Below are 10,986 nucleotides of genomic sequence, written 5' to 3' on the forward strand. Positions count from 1 at the left end.
CAATCCCTTGAGTCTGGTGTTTGACGTACAGAAGTTGGTGTGTGTGTGTGTGTGTGTGTGTGTAGGCATGTGAGTGTTTATAGAGGGATGAACCAGTCATTTATTGACAGAGCTGAGTCAACTTTAGAGCTGACGTCATGTTTCTACTTCAGAACATTCTATAAGTCTTCAGTTTGTCTAAATTGTAACGGTCAAACTTCAGCTCCTGTGTGTGTGTGTGTGTGTGTGTGTGTGTGTGTGTGTGTGTGTGTGTGTGTGTGTGTGTGTGTGTGTGCGTGCGTGCGTGTGTGGATACCTGCAGTGCCATTGTGAACACCCCAGCCTGTCTGTACCACAGCGTTGCTATGGGTTACTGTACTGACCCCTAGAGTATGTGGTTGGCTAAATTTATGGGATGGCAAAGGGAGGGGTACAAGCTCATCCTTTTGTCTAAGCAGTTGTCTGGGATAGAAAACACACACACACACACACACACACACACACACACACTCACTGCTTTTAGCATGTGTATGTTACTTCTACTAAACTCTACACAATTAGAAAGTGTACAGCACAGCCCTATCCCCAGCCTGGCCTCCAGGTGCATGGTGGGTAGGGGGTGGGTGGAGGCGTCTCAGCCCCACCAGGGGGGCACCAGCCTGGGCCTCTGACTCACTCTGGACTGGTGATTCAGAGAGGCCTCCATCACACACACACACCAGCAACCAAACATCATGCAGTCACCTCCCACTGCACAGGAACGTCACACATGGTGGTTTCAGTACTCTTTCTTACACTCATTGCAGAGAGAGACAAACGCACACACACACACACACACACACACACACACACACACACACACACACACACACACACACACACACACACACACACACACACACACACACACACACACACACACACACACACACACACACACACACATTATGATTGCAGTTGCGATCCTGCTATGGCCCTGTGGTGAACCAAGATGCCTCCGGCCCCAAATGTACAGTATGTGTTACCATGCACATGAGTGTGTTTTGTGTGTGTGTGTGTGTGTGTGTGTGTGTGTGTGTGTGTGTGTGTGTGTGTGTGTGTGTGTGTGTGTGTGTGTGTGTGTGTGTGTGTGTGTGTGTGTGTGTGTAGGGTATATTTGCGCTGGTCCCGCTGGTGTTGCCGTAATCACTCCGTTTTTTAAACTGGTCGTCATGGTTATTGGGTGATCTCTGTGGTGACGGTTGTAGTCAGGGGAGAGAGGAATGTGTGGCAGACATCCAGGAGTGAGCAATGGTGTGTGTGTGTGTGTGTGTGCGTGTGTGTGTGCGTGCGTGTGTGTTTGACTGCTGAGTCTCTCTTCCATCTCTCTACTTTGGTCCCTCTCCAGACCCATCCCTCATTCCTCTTCTCTAGTGCCCCCTACTAACCTCTCCATCCATCCATCCTCTCTCCCTCTCATTTCTCTCTTGTTCCCCCTCTCCTCTCCTCTACTCTTGGGATCCCCACTTGGTACTGACTGGCAAGTGCTGAGAGTGTGTGTCTATTTGTGAGTGAGTATGTCTCTGTGTGTGTGTTTGTTTGTGTATGTGAGTGGGTGTGGGTGCATGCATTCATGTGTTTTTATGAGTGTGTGTGTGTGTGTGTGTGTGTGTGTGTGTGTGTGTGTGTGTGTGTGTGTGTGTGTGTGTGTGTGTGTGTGTGTGTGTGTGTGTAGATGAGGTTGGAGTTCTCTTAAACTGTAATGAGGATAATTAGACACACAGTATTTCATCTCTCTCATAACTGCTAACCAGCACAGCTAATGTTAGTACAGACCTTCATATGAGGCTACACACAACCTCCCTCCCTCCCTCCCTCCCTCCCTCCCTCCCTCCCTCCCTCCCTCCCTCCCTCCCTCCCTCCCTCCCTCCCTCCCTCCCTCCCTCCCTCCCTCCCTCCCTCCCTCTTCCTCCTCATCTCTTTCTCTCCATCTCTCTTCCTCATCATCGTCATCTCCCTCTCTCTCTCTCTCTCTCTCTCCCCCATCTATCTCCCTCATCCTCCTCATCTCCCTCTCTCTCTCTCTCTCCCCCATCTATCTCCCTCATCCTCCTCATCTCCCTGTCTCTCTCCCTCTCTCTCTCTCTCTCCCCCATCTATCTCCCTCATCCTCCTCATCTCCCTGTCTCTCTCCCTCTCTCTCTCTCTCTCCCCCATCTATCTCCCTCATCCTCCTCATCTCCCTGTCTCTCTCCCCCTCTCTCTCTCCCCCCATCTCTCTCACTCATCCTCCTCATCTCCCTGTCTCTCTTCCTCTCTCTCTGCTGGATGCATCAGCTCTCTGCTTTGGAGTTTTATATGAAGGAAGAGACGCTCACCTATAAGGCACTAATAAAGAACATTCATCGCTCTCCTACTCTGTCTATCTCTCCCCCCCTCTCTCTCTCCTTCTCTCTCTCTCTCTCCTTTCTCTCTCCCTCTCCCCCTCTATATCTCTCTATAGTAAGAGGGGAGTAGGGTGACTGTGTGTGTAAACGATGGTTAAATGCATCTGAAAAAGCTTTACAAACCAGATCTGTGTTTCCACTGTGTACCACAGCCTAACCCCTGCTCCCCCCTCCACACACACACACACACACACACACACACAAACACACACACACACACACACACACAAACACAGCCCTCTGCTCTAACCCTTCACCTTCCCCCACACCGCTGCACAGAAACCAGGAATGCTTTAAAACGTTCTAATTTGGAAAACAGAACTTTAATCAGCTGCATGCCTGCGTTTGATGTGTGTGTGTGTGTGTGTGTGTGTGTGTGTGTGTATGTGTGCTGCCACTGTTTCTCATTTGTAGTTATTGTAATTGTTTCCTTGCTCAGTGTTTTAGACTGGGGCACTGATAGGCCAATAGAAAAGCTCCTAAGAGACATATGATTCCCACCACACACTCAGGGCACAGAGATCAACGCACTGTGTGTTCGATATTTATACTACACTTTCTACTAATACTCTCTCCTCTCTCTCTCTACTCTCTCCTCTATCTCATCTCTCTACTCCCTCGCTTTTCTCTTTCACCCTCTCGTCTCAATATCTCCTCTCTCTCTTTCTCCTCCCTCTTTCTGTCAGGTCTTTGTTGTCGGAGGATAAGCTGGTGTTCTGTAATGGCCTGGTGCTGAGCAGGTTCCAGTGTCTGAGAGGTTTTGGAGAGTGGCTGGACTCCATCAGAGACTTCTCCTCTCATCTACAGAGTCTCAACCTGGACACATCCGCCTTCTCCTGCCTGGCTGCCCTGGTGCTGCTCACAGGTAACACACCCACCCATGCGCACACACAAACACACACACATACACACACACAGGTAATACACACACAATCCTTTATGTGTAGGCTTTAGGTTAAGCCTCGTCACTCAGTGTTGTCACGGCAATCAGGTTAAATTCACAGACGTCTCACACACTTTTTGTAGTGTAACATTTTTGGTCCATTAAAAATTATATTTTCCCTAGCCGCTAACCCTTAACCTAACCTTAACCTAACCCTAACCCTTAACCTAACCCTTAACCTAACCCTTACCCTAACCCTAGCCCCTAACCCTTAACCTAACCTTAACCTAACCCTAACCATAATCCTAACTCTTAAGCTTAAAATAGCATTTGGATAAATTCAGGACCTGAAAATGCCTAACTTTTCAAAAAAGATCTTGTTTTCCTACCTTCTCAGGACATTCAGGTGAAATGTTAGGACATTGGGGTCCCGATAATGTAATAAAACAAGTACACACACACACAAACACCCTAACACACACTCCCTAATACCCTAACACACACACTTAAACACACCTCGGTCCGGAAGGTACATCTGATCTCCGGCAGCACCTGCTGCACCTGTCTGACACCTGGTCCCTTAATCAGAGCATGAGTGTGAACCACGTAGGAGCATCACTGATTCCTTCGTGTGTGTGTGTGTGTTCTGCTGAATGCCTCTTGCACACAGAACAGAATACACTATCTGACTCTACCCCCCACACACTTCAACAGACAGTGAGTAAAGAGCTGAGAGCAGACAGGGGAGAGCAGAGGGTCATTCAACAAAGAGAAACATTTTATCTCAATCTTTTATTTACCCTCATTTAACTATTTTTTGCCGAACATGTTACTTAGCAGGTAACCTAATGGTTAGACTAGTAACCGAAAGGTTGTTAGATCAAATCCCCAAGCTGACTAGGTAAAAATCTTTCGTTCTGCCCCTGAACAAGGCAGTTAACCCACTGTTCCTAGGCCGTCATTGTAAATAAGAATTTGTTCTTAACTGACTTGCCTGGTTAAATTTTAAAAGATACTCTGAGATTTCAAATTCTACTACACCCCTTTCCCCCACACACAGTCCAATCCCTGTCCCCCACCCTGTCCTCTCCTCTCTGGGGGAGCACTTAACTCTGTGCCGGATCGACCGGGTCACCGTGGAGCTCGGCTCTGGAATGGTGTCCGCACGGCTCTCAGTGGCACTCTACCACCTCCACACAGCACACAGGACCCTGCTACTGTAGAGCTGCTAGAACCATCGACCGCGGCAGAGTGGCCTCTGCAGAAAGACAGCCATCGATCCCTCCCTCCCTCCCCAGGAACTCAGTTAGAGAGAGAAAGAATGGATTCAGAGAACAATGAGAGGGTATAGAGGTGAGGGAGAGAGCATGAGGTCTGAAAGCTGTCTCTCTCAGTCAGAGGTGAAAAGGACCTCGGCAGTGACTGCAGACCAAACACACAGCGCACAAAAGAGTCCAACAACACAGACAGTAGACGTCTCACACGGAGGCTAGCATTCTACACACACACTCACACAGTACGCACACTCTTTCTGATACATACTGACTCAAACTACGTGTGTGTGACTGTCTGGACACCCTGTTCTCTACAGAATGAGTTAGTGTCACATTAAGGCTGGTCGGGTTGCTAAGGGCAGTGAATGTGTGAGTGTCTAATCTCATTTGGCTGCTCACAGGAGCGAATAATCTGCTAATTGTTGAGTACTGGCTACTTGTGTTGATGTCAACCTCTTAGAGCAGGCGAGTGTGTTTATGTGAGAGAGTGTGTGTGTGTGTTTATATGTAAATCGTCACAGGACTCGGGTGGGGGGTATGTTAGGTTAGTGTGTGTATTGATCTGCAGTGAGAGACACAGACAGGGTGTGTATGTCTCGGAGGTTTAGAGCCTGTTTAAGGTTTAAGGCTGCGGTAACATAATAACAACAAGATCCACAGGAACTAATGAGATGGAATTGAATGGAAAACAAGATGGAGTTCGTACTTTGAGCTGGTAGCGCTCTGAGCAAGTGGAGGAGAACTGTGTGCATGTGTGTCCTGTATCTCTCTTTGTGTATCTGTTTAGTGTCTAACCAGTCTTCCCCTCTGTCTCCACAGAGCAGGTCCCAGGACTGAAGGACAGTAAGCGCGTTGAGGAGCTGCAGAACAAGGTGGTCTGTTGCCTTAGAGACCACCTGGGCTTTGGCCCCTCCTCCTCCTCCAAGGCCACGCTCCCTCTAAGTCGTGTGCTGGGTGTTAGGGCGGAGCTCCGCTCCCAGAGGACCCAGGGTCTGCAGAGGATCTTCTACCTGAAGCTGGAGGACCTAGTCCCACCCCCACCTCTGATTGACAGGTTCCTAGACACTCTGCCCTACTGATGCTGCCTGGGCTGATTATGCCCACACAACGTGTCACATCCTGTTTAAGACACCCCCCCCCAGAGCACCACGCAGCCACGCTCAGAGGAGCGAGACTCGCTGAGCCAAGCTGAGAGACAGCCAATCAAATGGCTTTTCACTCATTAAGGACAACCAATCAAAAAATGCTTTTCACGCCATAAAGACAATTATTCATATGCTTACCACTTTCTATCTGGACCGTTTTTCTCATGTGATGGGAGGATTTGAAAGGATGACAAAAAAATGAAAGTGACATTTCTCTGTCCTGTTTTAGTCTGGTTATGCCTGAAGGAGGAAAATAAGACCCAGGTCTTTGTTCTGGACTGGTTTGGCCTGCTTCAGTCTGGTTCGGTTCAGTCTGAAGTTCATAGCAGTCTGTCCTAGGGGGAGGGGAAGGCAGTCTGTGTGAGTAGGTGTGTGACGCTCTGATGATGTCCCAGGGAAACAGAAGCTGTGTTTGTTTTGTGTTCCCCCTGCGAAATTGGAGGAAGGAGACATTTAAATAAAAAAAAGGTATCGTCAGTCAAGACGACGTACAGCGTGAGTGACCCAGCAATCTGTCTGTGTGTGTGTGAGCTTAGTCACACAACACAAGGCATTAAAACAGAAGATCTATATAAAACACCCAACACACACAGTGAAGTGACTGCTGTTTGGCTCTGTTGTCCAAGTGCTATCTTTTTTTTAAAGCAACAGCTAGAGATGGAAAGGTTTCATTTCAAACTCTAAATGATTTTAATACTAAGACTGGCCATGTACTGCCAGTCTGTCAGTAGCTCCGGGAGAAAGAGAGATTTGTGAGGAGGTACTGAGCACTAACCATTGATGACTCAGTCTCTCAGACTTGAACTGGCTGTAGTAGATTTAAGAATCAACTCTTAGGATTATTGGAGGAAAGAGCGCAAGCAGCACTTACACCCTCAGAGGGTGACAAGCACAGACACACACCCACCCTGCTCCCCGAGAGAGGGAGCGAAGTGGCAGAGAGGAGGAGAACAGGAGAGGAGGAAAGGGGGGCTGGGAGTAGAAGGGTGCTCGATGGATGACTGTAAGGGGCCTGGGAGAGGTTGAAACATTCCGCAGTCATGCTCTTTTTATATGTTTGTAATATGGAGGCTGTGAGAGATTGGAGGACAGTGTTACTGTCTATGTGTTTCTGTGTAGGAGTACAGGAGCATATGCATGGTGTGTTATAAGCTGTTATAAGCTCTTATGAAGCTGTTATGACAGCCTGGCCTGGTTTGTGTGTCAGACTGCACATGTGTGTGTGTGTGTGTGTGTGTGTGGTCCCCCCCCACCCGGCCATCCACCATTACACATCACAGACTCACTCACAGGCATCCGTTTTGAAAGAAGGAAAAAATACAATTCTATAGATATATAAATATATATATATATATATACAAAACTAATATTTTGAAGTGTTTTTAGCTTTTTCAAATATTGTGGTACAAGTTGTGCATTGTTTTTTTGAAGAAGAGAAATTAAAAGAAGTAAAAAAAGTTGTTTTCCATTTCCCTCTGACTGGAGTTTTTGTTCATCACTTTGACATCATGAAGTAGACCTGATTATTCTGACTGACTGGTTATTCTGACTGCTGGTTATTCTGACTGACTGAGTCTGCTGATCCTATCAGCATTATCATCATCGTCATTGTCATCATCATCATCATCATCATCACTCACAGTACCATGAATTAATGTTATATCAGGACAATGAGGGAAACCAGAGGATTCACTGCAAGGAATTGATCCTGCACACATTTCTAAATAAATGAAATAAAAATCACTGAATAAGTGTGATATGTGAAATGAAGTGTGTGTGTGTGTGTGTCTGAACACGTGTGTGTGTCTGAGTGTGTGTGGTTGTGACCGAGTGTCTGAGCGTGCACGTGTGTGTGTGTGTCTAAGCGTGTGTGTGTGTGTCTGAGCGTGTGTGTGTGTGGTGACGGTTGGTTCCTCTTGACAGGTCAGGGGATCTCCTCTCTCTAGGGACCTTTCAGGCTCTCACACGGAGGAGAGGAGAATTAGTAGGGAAATGGAGGGATGGGGAGTAGAGGAGGAGGGATGGAGGAGGATGGAGGGTTCATGTAAGCGTGAGGACCAGATCAGCCTCCACCCTCGCTAAACATGATCGATCGCCATGGTGACATTTCACAGCACACCGTCTATACTGTCACTGCCATCACTCGTGCACATGCACACACATGCACACGCACACATTAATCCAGGTGTTAAACCGTTTAGAACATCGCCCATGCCTGACCACGTGGTCTGTGTGTGTGTTCAGAACACTCTAACATCTTGTCCCTCTGTCAAAGAGAATGATGTCCCTGTGTCCAGTAAGCTGTCAGGTGAAAGGCCTGGCACACTGTGTACAGAGATGGTGTGTGTGTGTTAAGTCTCCTCTGACACAGGTAGTGACAGTGTTGAGTGATGAGTGACATAACACCAACACACACAGAGAGCAGAGAGCTCAACGACAGAAGTGAAAGACAGGGACACACACACACACACACACACACACACAGAAGGAGCTGTCAGTCTCTGCCAGCCGATCGATCAGCGCTGACAGATAGCAGATACCCCCAGAGTCTTAATTAGAGCTCCCATTAGAACACACACACACACACAGCTCTCTCCCTCCCTCTCTCTCACTCACACACACACACACACACACACACACACACACACACACACACACACACACACACACACACACACACACACACACACACACACACACACACACACACACACACACACACACACACACACACACACACATATACTCTAAGCAGGTGGTATCCCACTGTTTACATTGATTTATTATCAGAGATGGAGGCAGAATAGTCCTTTGAGCCTTTTTTAAAGGGGATCCTGAAAACAGTTATTGCAAACACATAACAAGGTTGTGTGTGAACGCAGCAGCCATCAAACCAACAACAAAACAGTACAACATGGTAAATATTACATATATATAAATATAAAAGTGTTATTTGTTTATAGCAAATGAAGGGAGGAAGTCCTGCTGGAATACCACAGTAGAATGTTGTAGGTAGAAGGTGCTCTTTGGTAAAAGGCTAAAATGGTCATAAACACTAAAAGGACCAAGTCACTCTTCATAGAATTACTTTAAAATGCCTTTATTTTAGTTATGGCATGTTCAATTGAACAAACCGTTTAAAACTAGGACGCCGAAACGCTTCAGAGTTTTACACTTTTTGTTTTACTGAACATGCTATAACTCAAATAAAGGCATTTTAAACTAATTACTTGAAGAGTGACTTGGTCCTTTTAGTGTTTTAGGTATTTCTTTGTGTTGTTGAATGCCAGTACTTAAAATTGGTCAAGTCAGGTGAGTATATTATGGGGGGTAATATAATATTCATGAGTGGGAGGGGCTCCCCGCTGAAGCACTTCCTCTCCTGCTGAGACACACTTCCTGGATTACACTGAGACGGATGGCACCTGTGTCCTGCCACCACACACACGCACGCACACACACACAAGCACGCATGTAAACACATTCGGTCATATACTGTAAAACGTACATTTATAGCCTGGGCGTTTATTTGCTTCAATCAATGAACACAACCTGGTGCTTATTAGAGACAGGCTTCTGTTTGAGCCAGGTGTCTATTTCCCTAACCTCTATCGGTGGGTCCCTTGTGGGACTATTGAGCTAATGTAGGCTAATGGAATTAGCATGAGGTTGTAAGTAAAATGAACATTTCCCAGGACATAGACATATCTGATATTGGCAGAAATTGCACTGTCCAATTTACAGTAGCTATTACAGTGAAAGAATACCATGCTATTGTTTGATGAGAGTGCACAGTTATGAACTTGAAAAGTTATTAAAAAACCACTTAGGCACATTTGGGCAGCTTTGATGCAAAATTTTGAACAGAAATACAATGGTTCATTGGATCAGTCTAAAACTTTGCACATACACTGCCTCCATCTACTCGCCAAAATGTAAATTGTGCCTGGACTGGAATAATACATTATGGCCTTTCTCTTGCATTTCAAAGATGATGGTAGAAAAAAAATGCTTATTTTCTTTGTATTATCTTTTAACAGATCTAATGTTATATTCTCCTACATTAATTTCAAATTTTCACAAACTTCAAAGTGTTTCCTTTCAAATGGTATCAAGAATATGCATATCCTTGCTTCAGATCCTGAGCAACAGGCAGTTAGATTTGGGTATGTCATTTTAGGTGAACATTTTGAGCTCTTGCTCAAACAAAATGTTGAAATGACTACCACACTGGTTATTGTGACCAGTATGACCAATATAAACATTGTAATAACAAATCCATCACAGATCAGACATGCAAAGACTAGGCTGCCCATCATACACCCCCGATTTCACGTTTCAGCACCATTGTCTCACTCGTTGCACCTCTTGTATCCACCGTAGTTGAGCCGACCATGTCAAACCACACTGCCGTCTCATCAATGGCTCTTCTTTATCTTCTTGGAGCAAATCTTTACTATACTCACTGAAGTTCACTCGTAAACAATTACATTTAGACACAGCATTTATTTGAAACAGGTGTTATTTGCTGAAATGTGTGCCGCTGCCTGGTTATTAAAAGGATTGGCAACTATTTGAGACTCTGTGTTTAATTGAAGTTTTATGGGAGACACACATCTGAAACAACACAATGTTGTGGTGTGATGTGGGTGTCCAGACTTTCACTGTGTGCTCAGCTCCTCCCCCTCAGTCTGCTGTGGCTTTACCTTTCTGCTGCGGGAGTCTCCCTGTGGGACTAGACACACACCAGGGGAGCCCCCCTGCAGGCTTGGTGTTTGAGGCCCAATGACATAAATAGAGAGGCCTCCTCAAACGCTTTCCAACCAGCACAGGAAGTGCATGTATGTGTGTGTGTGTGTGCGTGTATGTGTGTGTAAATGTTAAAGGTGATGACAGAGGTACAGAGGCTTGCTATAGATCTGCTTATCTCCCAGCAGGACCAGGAGCGCATGCTGCTTTATCCCCAATATCACACACACACACACACACACACACACACACACACACACACACACACACACACACACACACACACACACACACACACACACACACACACACACACACACACACACACACACACACACACACACACACACACACACACACACAATAAAGAGCCACAGGAGATGACATGTCCATAATAATCCACTCTAAGCCTAGTGCTGTGACCATGCACCGGGCACCACTCCACCCTCCTAGCAGCTCCACATCATAGTTTTGTGTGTGTGTGTGTGTGTGTGTGTGTGTGTGTGTGTGTGTGTGTGTGTGTGTGTGTG

At 46.3% G+C, this 10,986-nt stretch overlaps 1 protein-coding gene across 2 annotated transcripts in view; it reads left to right on the top strand.

The window, feature by feature from the left end:
- LOC135521706 (nuclear receptor subfamily 4 group A member 3-like) overlaps positions 1–5,696 on the top strand; it is a 40,612-nt gene extending 34,916 nt beyond the window's left edge. For both annotated transcript variants that reach the window (XM_064947377.1, XM_064947378.1), the window contains exons 7-8: positions 3,092–3,270; positions 5,382–5,696. In XM_064947377.1, the coding sequence (XP_064803449.1) occupies positions 3,092–3,270; positions 5,382–5,641 (439 nt within the window). In that variant the 3' untranslated portion in view covers positions 5,642–5,696. The remainder of the gene's footprint in view (positions 1–3,091; positions 3,271–5,381) is intronic.
- The last annotated feature ends 5,290 nt before the right edge of the window (positions 5,697–10,986 follow it).

Source organism: Oncorhynchus masou, chromosome 30 (assembly GCF_036934945.1).
Source record: "Oncorhynchus masou masou isolate Uvic2021 chromosome 30, UVic_Omas_1.1, whole genome shotgun sequence".
Classification (NCBI taxonomy): domain Eukaryota; kingdom Metazoa; phylum Chordata; class Actinopteri; order Salmoniformes; family Salmonidae; genus Oncorhynchus; species Oncorhynchus masou.